The 14024-nt window shown below is 40.1% G+C and overlaps 1 protein-coding gene across 1 annotated transcript; it reads right to left on the bottom strand.

Moving 5' to 3' along the window:
- Positions 1–10383: 10383 nt before the first annotated feature.
- LRRC8B (leucine rich repeat containing 8 VRAC subunit B) lies at positions 10384–13588 on the bottom strand. Its single transcript, XM_065409878.1, has 2 exons — positions 11453–13588; positions 10384–10656 (listed from the first exon to the last, which is right to left on the bottom strand). Exons 1-2 carry the CDS (start codon positions 13586–13588, stop codon positions 10384–10386), a joined length of 2409 nt encoding a protein of 802 aa, XP_065265950.1.
- Between the last annotated feature and the right edge of the window lie 436 nt (positions 13589–14024).

The raw sequence follows: 14024 nt of genomic DNA, 5'->3' as shown, positions 1-14024 counted from the left end.
TATATATGAATCTACTGGAATTCAATTCAACCATCCATTAACAATCCAATGGTATTTTTCTATCCAGAAAATGGGCAGCTGTAGCTAAAAGACAGGATCAAGCATTTAGATCATCATAAAGTGCATAATGAACCAATGCTGGAGAAAGAATGTATTCTGTTCATCAGGACCATCTAGGCCAGCTGTTTCCTGATTTTAACAAGAGCTGCACACACTTGGCATAAAATGGATTTAATTCAAATCAGATTTTTTTTCTGATCTTGACCTTGACATTAGTTTGTTTTCTTGCCAGTTTTTTAAATTAGCAAATCATTTTGTTTCCATTTCCTCTTCATGCATATGTTATAATTTATATCTGCAGAACAGAAAAACACTAGCTTTACAACCACCTTCATTTATGAAAACATCTTTGGGAAACAAAGGGTTATTCATTATGGGGTGAGGTGCAAGTACCCATAACTCATCTTGGCTTCAGTGAGAAGCCAGGGCTTTCACATAAGCTTGCAGAAGTGGATTCAGTACACCCATCACGTTAGTAAATGAGAATTTCCTATAGCAAACAAGGATTGCCTGGGAGAATGAAGTGTTCACTGTCTTTCCCAGTGTCTGGATGAGATTAGGGCATGGATGAGCGCAAGGTGAATGAGACTTAATGTAGATTAAAATTAAGGGGATTGTGGTAGGCTAGAATATTTGACAGACCTATCAGCCTCTTGACCATGGTTCCCAGTTTCAAGATCGGATTAGATTTCCAGCTGCTTTTAAAAGATCTGATAGCAAGGGTAAGCAAGACTGCCTTCCACCAGCACCTGACTGCAATGCACAACCTGCTCTGGAAGTGATATGGCAGCTCACTTGAGAGGATTGTCTTGCTGTCAACACACAGCCCCAGTGCTCCATGAAGTGCACTATCTATGAGTTTCCAGTTGGAGTTTCAGGTGTTGATACTGACTTGTAAAGCCCTAATGGCATAGCACTTTCCTACCTGAGAGATCACTTCTCTTCCCCTGTGATTGTCACAGCTGCACTGGGCAGACCCTCCAGCTGCAGCTCCCTTCGAATAAGAGAAGGAACTGTCAGCAGAGTTGTCTGTCTTGCATTCACCACCCGGCCATTGCTGCCATTAGTCCAACACTACCAGAATGTGTTGTTTTGGACGGCCCTTTGAAAGGGCTGAGACGGCAAAGGATGTGGGTGTTGCTTTGTTAAAAAAGATCAGAGAAGTGGAATAATTTTGATTCACTAATGTCTGGTTTCCGATGGGCTGCTGGATGTTGTGTTGGATTGGGGGCTGGTTTTGTGCAAGGACTGTGAATTGTATTTTTACTTGGTGGTATTGGACAGCTTGGGACAGGAGGGGAAGTTTTTGTTTTTAAACAAACACAGCGTTAACAGAAAAATGAAAATGAATCACAGTATAAAGTCTTATATTCTCTATAGCTGATTCAGAAATAAGTGCTAGGTCTTCTTCCTTGTGAACAAAAAGATTATCTGCAGCTGGCTGTTCTTTCCCACAGCAGCCAGTTACGTAGCATACATTTTAAATCTGTGAGATAAGGTAACAGTTCCACATTTTCTTGTGACAGTGCTGCCTTGATTTTACTTTGTAAATCACCATATACATTTGACTTTATATAAAGGTTTTCCATAACATCCATTCCAGCATTTGAAAGGACTATTTTAAAATTCCTGATGACTAGGTTCTAGGTGATGTTCACATACACACCACCTTCCACTTAACTGGTGTCCTCTTCTAGATATAACAGAAGAAACCATTCAGGAGACTAGTGTTTGCTGGGCCAGTTAGTGTACCAGATTCAACAGCCAGATGATAGCAGTACATTACTGCCAAAGCGTAAAAAGCTAGTAACATGCCATGTCGTAAGACTGGGCTACAAAAAACAATGTAGCCCTTTTTAAAAGGTGTAACTATTTAAGGCTCCAGTATAATTTATAGACATCTAAAAAAAAGCAAAACCAACCCAGACCCATAGGATGTGGGAAGTAATTTTATTTAGACAAAGGGCTCAAGTTATCATTCGACCTGACCAATGATTTTATTTCAAGCAATTTCTCTACTGAACAAGGCTGATCATTTACAAATAAGAAATCAATGCACATGGCTGGTTACTGGCAGCTGGGCCAGACTTGGCTGGCTATGGGCATGGACTCTTCACTGCAGTTGACTCAGGCTGTTACCTGGCTTTTAGCCCAATTCTCCCCCCCACCCCCACCCCCACAACTGGGATTATATGAGCTTTGAATTTCATTACTAGTGAGTTGGCCCTGGATCAGCCTTCCTGTTCATGTTCATTTCACTTTTATGAACATTTGCATACTTTATGTAATGGCAGCTGAGCTGCCCATATTAATTTTTAAAGAGTAGTTGGTTTTTACACTGAACATTGGTGTGAGACTGCTTGGGAAACAACGAAGAGGTAGGACATTGCATCCAAAGCTTTGAATAAAGTCTGACTCTTAAAAGAGATGAAAGCACTAGCAGATAGCTAAATGGATATGCATACTACAACACTACACAGCATCACATTCCCCCACACAACACAAGGATGTGGGCACACACATCTCTTATTTCCATTGTTTGCATGGCCCCAGCCCCTGTTATCAGAGGCCACTTTCAGGTTTCCAGTACTGGGCCTGTAAACCAGCACCATCTTGAGCCCACTCGTGGTGAAAGCTCTCACCCTTATCCTCATAGATGTTGTGTAGTGTGCAGCACGCCCTGATAAGATGAATGGCGTTGAGCACAGTGGCATCCAAATGACTTTGCAGGCCTCACCATCTTGCTTTGCTGGTCAAATGTACATTTCACCGCCATCTGCAGCTGCTCAGTGTGTAGTTAATCCTTCTTCTGCCAGGTGCTCTTCCATCAGGGTATGGGCATGCTCCAGTGCATCCCACATTGGTACTCGTGAATGAACACAGCCATCAAGTAGTATCCTTTACAATTGTCATTCATGTGCATTGTATGGTGGGCAGACTATGGGCCTAATCGTGCCATGAGAGTCCCAGGATGTTTTGGGAGCCCCATTCTCTCAAAGCCACCTATTATTTTAGGTATATTAGCTATGTCCACCATCTGTGGGTAAATCACAGCAAACTGCCTCAAACTTCCATCCTCACAGCACCAATAGTTGATTTGTCAACAGGAAACTAGTTAGACACTGATCTGTAACAGGCTGGGGCAGCCAGCTTCCAGATGGCAATAGCAACCTGCATCTACATGTCCTGGCACTGGAGGGTCAGGCAAGTTCCTCACACAGCTTCAAGAAGGTGGTCTTCCTCATGTGGAAATTCTGGAGTGGCTGCTGGTCATCGCAGGTGTGCATGATCATGTGGCATTACTCCTCCTACTACTTCCTGCACCAGAACCACCAGTCCACACAGGGGGAATTCACAGCTATTGCAATCTGCATTAGCTGTCTCCACTCTATCATGTTAGCATACAGTCTGCACGATCTCCTCACAAGACTGCCAACATATTCTGAGGGCTACAAGCCACTGCCCCAACCATCTCTTTCCCTCAGTAACAATTTAGCCAAAAGCAGGAACAGGTCATTGTCCTATGCTGGATCCATGCCTTGGCACCAGCTGGAATGGACAGGTGAGGTGCGTACAGAACCAGAAGGGCTTTAGTTTACTGTGTTGGTGGACAAAGAATACTTCCACACAGGAGCTCGGGAAGCATATCATAAAACAATTCCTAGAGTAGCTCAAGTTACTGCAGCACTCACTATAAACCATGGGCTATGCCCACCCTCCACTCCCAAATCCAAGCGTCTAACCCAGGTTACTGTGGGTGCCTGTGTGGATGCAGCTACACAGCTATGGCTCCAGTGTGGCTCAGCAGTGTGGATGCTCGCAGCCGGGCTTGGCTTACTGAGGGGCCCAAATCCAGGTAAACTATGCACTGAAGACAAACTATATGCTGTATTTCCTACATTCCAAGGACACACATTCCCCCACATGAAATGCAACAACAGATTTGTACACTTGAGAAAATATAGGGCATGATAAAACCCCAAATAGCTTTGACACATCCTCAAATGTTCTAGAACTTTACTGATTTAAACAATCTGCAAGAGGAAATGGAGCTGTTTCCTGCCCTCAGGGCTCACACCCCTTTGCCACACAAGCTCTCTCTCAAGTTCCTGCCATCTAATTCTCCAGAATCTATTGACTGGTTGTAGAAAAACATTCACATTTTTGAGGTTAAGAGCTGGTCTACATAGGGAAATTTACTGGCATCTATACCATTCTACTTATCCTCGTTTAAATTCCCCATGTGGACACTTATTCCAGAATAAAAGTGTGCATGTAGACAAGCCCTAAATGAGACAGAGACAAGTCTTCACAGAGCTTGGAACCATAGCTCTGAGATGTGGACTGCCCCATTTATCTTAGTGAGGCATTAACTCTGTGATGATAATTTAGATGCCAACCTTGCTAACTATTCCATTCCTCATACAAGAGAGGAAGGGAAGGATCACAGATCTGCACAATTTACCACAAGGTCTCATTCTGGTGCCCCAAGAATATAGCATTTGGGAGATACCACCACTTATTTTTCCCCTTCCAAATCATGGAGACAAGCCCAAGAAGCCCAGGAGAGTCCAAAGACCACACAGGATCATATTTTGAACATATGTACAATTTTCTGTGAGCACTGTCTCATTTTGGTCATCTGCCTGGGAAGAACTTATTGTGGGGTCAGAAAGTGGAAGAGTACCATCACCTTTCCCCCGCCCCCCATTGTGACCCCTGCCTGCACTCCATGCTTATATAAAATCAGAAGCTCCTAGAAGTGGAGTTGGAAAGGTTAGGAGATGTGGCCTTTCTGTAGAAAGACCGTGACTATGAAAAGGATCAAAGCTAAGTAGCTTCCATCACCGACAAGTGTTTCCTTTACTGCACACTGTATGAGAACTGCCTAGACAGTACACTTCTGCTGAAGCTCCTGACATTGCCACAGCTATTGCCTTCACAATTTCTTTGCAAAAGGAATATTTCAAAATCATTACCTGCCAATACGTGCTCAGTTTAGCTCCAGCCCTATAAACTGGAACTTTGCATTAAACATGGCATCCTGCTGAAGCTAAGTCCCACTAACTAAAACACACAATCGGGTGAGCATTTTATCTTAGCAACCCATTAATAAAGATTACCACACAATTTGTAACATGAGCAATTAGGGTTACCAGATAGCAACTGTGAAAAAACAGAACAGGGGGTGGGGGGTAATAGGCACCTATATAAGAAAGTCCCCCAAACCAGGACTGTCCCATTAAAAATGGGACATATGGTCACCCTATGAGCAATATATACCAGTGTTTCTCAAGTGTAGCCACCATTGCTGCACACAGCCACCAGAGGCTTTTCTTACAGCCACAGCCTCCTGGGTTGTGATTATGGGGGGCGGGGAGGGGAACAGGGCCCCTCCCTGGTGCTCTTGGATGCACGACCTTGCTGTTGGTTGCTGGGGCCGCTAGTAGAGATTGGGCCGTGCCTCCCTCTGGAGACACCTGGGGCACAATGCTGAGGAGCAGGCAGCTGGTGAGCTCCCCACCATCCCAGGGTTCAGGATTTGGGCTTCAGCACTAGGGTGGCAGCACTAGGGGGGAGGGATAGCTCAGTGGTTTGAGCATTGGCCTGCTAAACCCAGGGTTGTGAGTTCAATCCTTGAGGGGACCACTTAGGGATCTGGGGCAAAATCAGTACTTGGTCCTGCTAGTGAAGGCAGGGGGCTGGACTCAATGACCTTTCAGGGTCCCTTCCAGCTCTATGAGATAGGTATATCTCCATATAAGGTCACAAGCTCTGGCCACAGGCTTCGGGCTTCCGACTGTGCAGCAGGGGGCCCCAGGCTCTTGCTGCGTGACTTCGGGCTCTGTCCCCCAGTCAGGGGCTTCAGACTCCAGCCCCCACTGCCTCCTCCGACCCCCTCATCCAGGGCTTAATTTGTCCCCAGGATTGCCAGAGCTAAATCCGCTGTGAAAAGTGATACTTGTATGTCTGTTAATGTCATAAGTAACAAAAAGAGTCCTGTGGCACCTTAAAGACTAACAGATGTATTGGAGCATAAGCTTTTGTGGGTGAATACCCACTTAGTCAGACGCATGTAATGGAAATTTCCAGAGGGAGGTATAAATATGCAGGCAAGAATCAGTCTGGAGATAACGAGGTTAGTTCAATCAGGGAGGGTGAGGCCCTCTTCTAGCAGTTGAGGTGTGAACACCAAGGGAAGAGAAACTGCTTTTGTGGTTGGCTAACAATTCAGAGTCTTTTTTTTAATCCTGATCTGATGGTGTCAAATTTGCAAATGAACTGAAGCTCAGCAGTTTCACTTTGACATCTGGTCCTGAAGTTTTTTTTTGCTGTAAGATGGCTACCTTTACATCTGCTATTGTGTGGCCAGGGAGGGAAGTGTTTTCCTCCAGCTATCTCCGTGACACCACTGATTTCCTGAGAAAACTATAATGCATTGGTGATCTTCCAGAAAACACCATCCTAGCCACCATGAATGTGGAGGCTCTCTACACAAACATCCCACACACAGATGGAATACAAGCTGTCAGGAACAGTATCCCTGATCATGACACAGCACAACTTGTTGCTGAGCTCTGTGACTTTATCCTCATGCACAATTATTTCAAATTTGGTGACAATATATACCTCCAGATCAGTGGCACCGCCATGGGCACCCGCATGGCCCCACAATATGCCAACATTTTTATGGCTGACCTGGAACAACGCTTCCTCAGAGAACCCGCTATAGGCCATCATTAAGCAGCGGTTTAAATGCACTGAAGTTTATCTGCTCAACACAGGAGACTCAAAACAGCAGACAGCCAGTCCGAAGTGATCTTTGCTCAGTGTCTGCCAGGTTCCACTGTGTAATGCTGCGCTGCATTACCAAAAAGTGTTCAGAACTTTTTTATACGGCATCTTAAATTCAAATTAAAGGCAGCTGAGGCAGTTCAAGGAGCAGGGTTTCTTTGGTGTGTTTTCTGATCCAAACGCAGAGGGACTATAAATAATTAAAATAACTGATTTCTCTTAACAGAAGAGAGCAAAGTTCTAATGGCTAAATTTCATGTGTCAAAGACGGGGAGAAATGCTGCTGACATGTATGTAGGTAAGGCAATAAAGTGCATAGAATTGTTATGCAAAAAATTTAATAGTTTTTCAGCCAAAAATGTCCAAAATATACGAGGTCATAATTAATACAAAATACATAAACAACACCACAATAGTATTGAAACAAATTGAGAAGCCTTTTTTTGCTGAACGGGACTGGGTTTATACAAATACGGCAGATGTCACCACAGCTTGTTGTACAGTAGTTATGAAATTGGATTAATATCCTGATTCCCTGATGATCTCTTCATTCTCAACAAATGTTTAATGTTAAGCTGATGTTTAAATGATTGAAATAGACATCATGAAATTCAGTTACAGTTGCCTCCATCCTCAATTCTTAAATGTTAGGGAAGGGAGTGTCCGGGTACAGAAAGGAAAACAAAAAAGGCACACAGTGGCATGAGTTAAGGCCAGAGATGCCAGCCTTTAAACTTCCTGGCTTTTGTCAGGGTGTAACATAACATTCATATTATATTACTTTAAGATGTAGGTTTTGAGTTCATTTCTCTTTTTTTAAAAGTGAAAAAAATAACAAAATGTTAGATACTCATCCAGTACAGCTGTAGGTTTTTATTTTTCTTTTAAAAAACAGACTCCACCCATGAAACATTAATGTTTATGGGTCTAATCCCATGGTTCTTAGACAGTTTCCCCAGCTTCTTTTGGAGTTATGCACATTTTAAGAATGCAGGATCAGCCTCTACATTATTTTCCTATTAGTCTAGTTCACTTCTGAAGGACAAACTCTGGATGAAATAAATGCATACTAAGTAGATCAAAGCCATAGTTAAGCTGTGTCAGTGTGCTAATCATGAAAAAGGGTTTACACAACTAAAAAGCTGTAAAAATTTTGTTCTAAATGTCTGGTGCAAACAGTTATCTGTTTAACCTTATGCTCTTTTAAATATCAATACTGCTTTTCAACAAAGGAATGAAATAATGCTTAAGACTAAAAGAACTTTTACCAAAAACAAAATCCACTTTTCTAATAATAATTATTTTTAAAGTACTTTGTAGGCCAAAATCTTGTGCATCAAATTCCAGCACAAAGTGATTTTAAAATTGTCCTGACGCATGTCATTTATACTGTAATTATTAACTTCACTCTATTGATGGTGGCACAAGTTGTTCCGCTCTAACGTAGTTATATTCTAAGACTAGCTCTGTTTGTGAATATGCAAGTACCCTTGGACCTATCATGAGACATGAAAATTATATCTTGGAAAACTAGAAATGGAAGTTACAAAAAGATACTATTCCAGAAATACTGCTTAACATTTAGATGTGATTGTTCAGTTGATACAAATTTTTTCATTCAATACAGCACCTACTAAAAACAAAAGATTGAAAAGCTATGGAAAAATTCATGAAGTTCCATATGTTTGGTTCCCTGAGAAGAATGTTTTATTTAGAAAGGTCTTTGGAATGCAATTTGCAGGATGAATAAATATTAACCTGTTGGACAGCTAAAGACCATCTCCTATTTATATGTAGGGGATCAGAATCTAAGTATATGATTTTTAAAAAAAATTAAAAGGTAAACCTTAACTCCAAGACAATGCCATTGTGAATGAGAGCAAAGAGTGACCAAAAATAAACTAGATATATTAACTCATCCTCTAGTGATTTAATGACAAACCAGGGATTACAATTATTCAACATCAAGAATCTTAAGAAGTCAACGTTTTTAGTGTTTTTGTCAGATGTAGTTGTATCTGGTTAAACATACATTAGCCTGCATTTTACATTTGAATTTTAACACATTAGAAAAATGTTCCCTGAATGCATGCTAGCAGGTTGTGTGTGTGTATATACATACCATAACAGGCAAAATCCAAAATTCTTAGCTGAGATGATAAATTCCAGAAGAGCAGACTTAGAAGTAAATAATGAAACAAAGTGTACAGGAAAAGAATATATAAAATCTGCAGCCACTATTTCCTTCCAGTTTGGAGTATATTAAATAAAGGAAAGGGTAATAAGAGCTTCCCTTCAGCTCACACCTTGTAGACACATACCACTTAGCAGAAAAGAGAAAGCTTATGGTGTTTTTACAAGCACTTCTGAACTGCATGGGCTTATTTCCTTCTTCTTCTTCCTTTTTTTAAGTTGTATCTTTCCCTCTCCATCCATTAATCTTTGATGAAAATTTTTCATCAGTACATTAACACCACAATGGAGGCGAGGGGGAGGGAACATTGAGGGAGTCAACAATTGGAAGGTTAAGTGGCAAGTGGGAGTATACACCACTTACAGCTGGGATCCCCACAACCTACCAAACAATTCATGGCTGCACTGTGTTCCATTTGCCATTATGATCAATGAAGGTAGATATTATGGAATTATCAATTTATGTTGTCTCAGTTAAGTACATGTGAACAAAGCAAGTATCTTTGTTACATGAACAGTAGCTACTTGAATACTTAGGGTTCTTCGGATTGATTTTTAAAACTAAATAAGCTATATTTGAATCCCACCTACTAGGCAAACAAGATAGTTAATTAGCTCAATTTTTGCTACTTTAAAGACAAAATATTGAAGTGGGTTGTAGAAGGGTGTGTAGAATACTTGTCCAACTGTTTTAATAAAAAGAGTCAAGTGGCATCTTCCAAAGTTACAAGTTTAACGTTCAACACTTTTGTCACATGAAAAAAAAACATTAAAACTGTAAAATTACATTGTAAAATGATTTTCAAAACGCACGATGAACCAGTTAATTGTGTTATTTTAAATAGGATAGTCCTAACTTAACACATGCTACTCCAAGTCAGCAGTGAGTATATGTCTGAAAAAACAAACCTAGGTAATCCTTGCTCCCAATACAACATACGATTAAGCCATTTAAAATTATTGTTTTCAGAAGAAATAAAATTTTCCATGAAAAAAATGAGATACTCTACAGCCAAGCAACCAACTCTTCCATCCCAACACTCGTGACCGTAAACATTTATTACTGAAAGCACATCAGCCAGTAGAACCCAAATCACTTACATATCAGGTTATTCACAAATGTCTGTCTGTCTGCTAAGTCTACACTTTTGTTTGCTTGTTTTAAGACAAATGCAATTTTTTCCTTTTCTTATAAACAAGACTCAGGGCAATACGGGTAGATTTAGACCTGAATTGTAAACTATTTGTTACCTCTCTTTCCACTTACTATCTGTGTAAAGATCAGTGTAAGTCAAAGGCCTAAAGGATTTGTTGATGTACACAGTCTCATCTCATTTAACATTTATCCAAGCAAGTCTGCAAGCTCTCTCTCACACAAGGTGGAAGCGTTTTTAACAACCTTTCTTCTACAATTAGACAACTCCGTTTCAGAGACTGACATTCTTCTAGTTCAGCAGGAAGCGATTCAAGGTAGTTCCCAATCAGCTCTAGCTGAACAAGGTTCAACAGTTGGCCGACACGAGGAGACAAACTCGTCAGGCTGTTATGTCCCAGAAGTAAACATTGCAGCTTTTTGCACTGAAATAATCCATCTGGCAGTATCTCAATCTACAAAGAGGAAGGAGGACATGCTAATTAAAGCTTGTTAACCTATACAAAAACTGCATATTTTTCATTACCCAATGCACTTTTTACCCTCAAAATGTTTTTAAATTAAAAAAAGATAGATACAGCGTAAGGAAATGACAATTTTGTATGCTATAAAAGGGATACAGTCAGGAAAAAGTCTACTTTCAATATTTGCATGAAAACAGTGCTGTGTATCTCTGGTTATGAATGTGGCTAGGTGAGAAAAGTTTAATTCTTCACAGAACATCAAGGAAATCTAAAAATCAAATTGCTAGTATGATCAGATTGTTTCTCCTACTTATGCTCCTTCTTAAGAATTATGCTTAATAAATGACATTCCTTTTGCACCTCCTAAGTACCCCACAATCCTTTTGACAACGCAGGCAGAACTGCATCCATGCAGTACTGTGAGTACTCAGAGACCTGATCTGCTATACAAACACTTTAATAATATTTGAACACAGCTATGAACGGTCAAGTTATATCTAACACTGCTGAACCCAACTGAACAGTCATTACAGATTAGGCCAATTTACACAGAACATCTGTGTCAACTACCTGATCATTTAGACCCTGCTTTGACCAGTTTTAAAAAAGGAAAAAAAAAAAAAAAAAAAAATCACTTCCCCTCTCAGTTAACTGGGTTTCACGTCCCTGTTGTTTACAGTGCCATAAAGCTGGTGAGCTCTAGCAGGCCATAGAGTCTTCAAGAAGAAACAGAGTAGACAAAAATCAGAATTTCTAATGCTTAAAGTAATTTAAGAGTTCTACTTACATGGTTTTTTGTCAGAGCAAAGTACTGCAGATTTGTCAAATAACTGATTTCTTCCGGAATAGACGTTAGCTTGTTATAGCTAAGATCCAAATAGTGTAGCTTTTTACAAAGAAATAGCTGCAGTGGAACATTTTTAATGTTATTGTAATTTAAGTACAGTTGTTCCAGGTTTGATAATGCACCGATCTGCGCAGGGACATATGAAATGGTGTTGTGCCACAATTTTAAGCAAGATAGGTTCTTGAGATGTTGAAAGCTCATTATTTCTTCCACTGTTCTGAGATTATTCTCTTTTAAATCTATTTCATGCAAATTGTTTAGGGTGAAAATAGAATGTGGAATGCGCTCTAAATCACAGGAGATCAACTCCAAGGTTCTCAGGTTTACCAATTTTTTCAAGTTGTTTAGTATGACCAGTTTATTTCCCTCATTATTGATAGATAAGTTTTGCAGTGAAGGCAATAGGTCTGTAACCACCTGAGGTATACGGGAAAGGCTGTTCTTTAAGTAAATTGTTCTCAGATTCTTTAGATCCTGAAAACCTTCATTGTATATAGAGTTGTGGTAATCTAGCAAAAAACATCCTGTTAAACACAATTCCTTGAGGTTTTTTAGATGAAAGACCCAAAGTGGAATCCTTCCGATTTCACTGGATTTTAGACGCAATGTTTTCAGATTTTCTTCTAGAAAGTTTAGTGCTGGGTAATCCACAGTTAATGATGAATGATAAATATTAATTTCTTTGAGATTGACTAGCTGAGTCACTATTGAAGGAAGCTTGGCTTCAGGAATGAGTTCCAAGCTTAGAACTTCTATTTCAGTCAGTTCAAAGACACTGTCTGGAAGACCATTTAGCATGAAAAGATGAAGTTCGATCTTGTCCTCGGAATTTCTTATTAGTTTACTTTTCAGTTTTTCCACTGACCATTTATTGTTAAGATTTATCTGTTTCAGTCTGTTTTCACTCAAATCAGACAGAAATATTGAGAATCGTTGTGAATAAAGTGGATCATACTGATCTGCTAAGTGAAGAATAAATGCGAAGTCATTCTTTACATCAGGGATATCACTGTAATTGCTTTTCTCTCTTAACTTTTCAAAAGAATATTGCTTAAGTGAACTTCTCAACATCCACCACAAACTGTACGTACAGGTCAGGCCATAGAAGGTCACTAAAACAACATAAAATGAAGCCAATACTTTAAAAATTTCTGCAAGGGTATAAACACATTGGTACCTTTTGTAACCTGTAAAGGCTTGAACATCAATTACACAATCAATTTCAAGTGTAATAAAAGTTAAATAATAGGAGACATAAATCATTATTATTATAAATACAATTACTTTGATTATAATCTGTTTCATGTACACTCTATATATGACATCCTTCTCTTCAACATGTACTCTGAATCTTTTCACTTTTTCAAATATAGCTTTAGCTTGTTCCCCTTCTTTTTTGTCTAGAACACTCGAAGAGTTCTCTCTTCCAGTTGTTTCTAAACCAGGCTGTGTATATGGCAGAGACTGCCTGTTTGCCTCTGTATCCGTTTGACTCCCAGGTGATGAAAGCAATATTTTGGATTTGGATAGTGGCAGACTCTTCACAGACTGCTCAGCAACTGTTTCTGAGAGGGCTCGTGTTGTCCATGGAGAATCAAAACACTTGTGAAGAATGGCTACAAAGTGCTCAAGCCTTGAACTTGTGCTAGGATAGTAGAGCCAAAAGTTACTGCAAGCTGCAAAAATGAAAGTATGCAGAAGCACTAGGTATGGGAAAAATTTGGCAAACCAATGAAGCTGTCTCTCATAACACACTGCGTCAATGTAGGAATATTGCTGCCGATGAAGATCATTCTGGATTCTCGAAGGGAGAATTATTTGTGTGGCAGAACTAGAGGACACGTTAAGGTTGGTTTTAACCAAATCCCAAGGCACTGCACAACGACTGTCAAATTCTAGCTTACAAGGAAGACAACACAACACTCTAGTTTGAGTGAGCTGGAGAGCCCCGGCTAGTACAGCAACCAGCAGCATAATCATGGTGAGGTAATACCAGAAGACATCCCACCATGGTTTTAATATGTGGTAGGATGACTGAGCGTCTGCTAAATATCTGAGTTCAGTTAGCGTAATCATGACTTTCACCTGTAGGACAGCAGCAACTAGAGAAGAGAAAGAGAAAGATCCTTAGAACAAGTGCTCAAATCTATTTACTTAATATAATCGAACTATGCAATACAATTATTTTAAGTCCTGATTATTAGGCAGTTTACTCCTTTATAAACAAGCATAACAACACTGATCTAGTGGACTGAGCTCTGGACTATGGCCCAGCAATTCCCAAATTGTAATCCTAGTACTTGCATAAAATTGAATAATGAATTGGCAGAAGTCATTTAGGGCCTGATTTAACCCCCAAAGTCAATGAGAAAACTACCTAAATTAGGCATGTTCTGAGTAATTCCATTGATTCCGCCAATAGAACTTTACCAGTGAGACCAAAAACAAGAGTAGTCCCACTGAATTCAAAGTTAAGCATTGATTAAGTGCTTTGTTCAGTCATGGTCTTGTG

The sequence above is a fragment of the Emys orbicularis genome, chromosome 8 (assembly GCF_028017835.1).
Source record: "Emys orbicularis isolate rEmyOrb1 chromosome 8, rEmyOrb1.hap1, whole genome shotgun sequence".
Classification (NCBI taxonomy): Eukaryota; Metazoa; Chordata; order Testudines; family Emydidae; genus Emys; species Emys orbicularis.
Note: the sequence above shows the minus strand (reverse complement) of the source record. Positions and strands in the feature narration are given on the sequence as shown.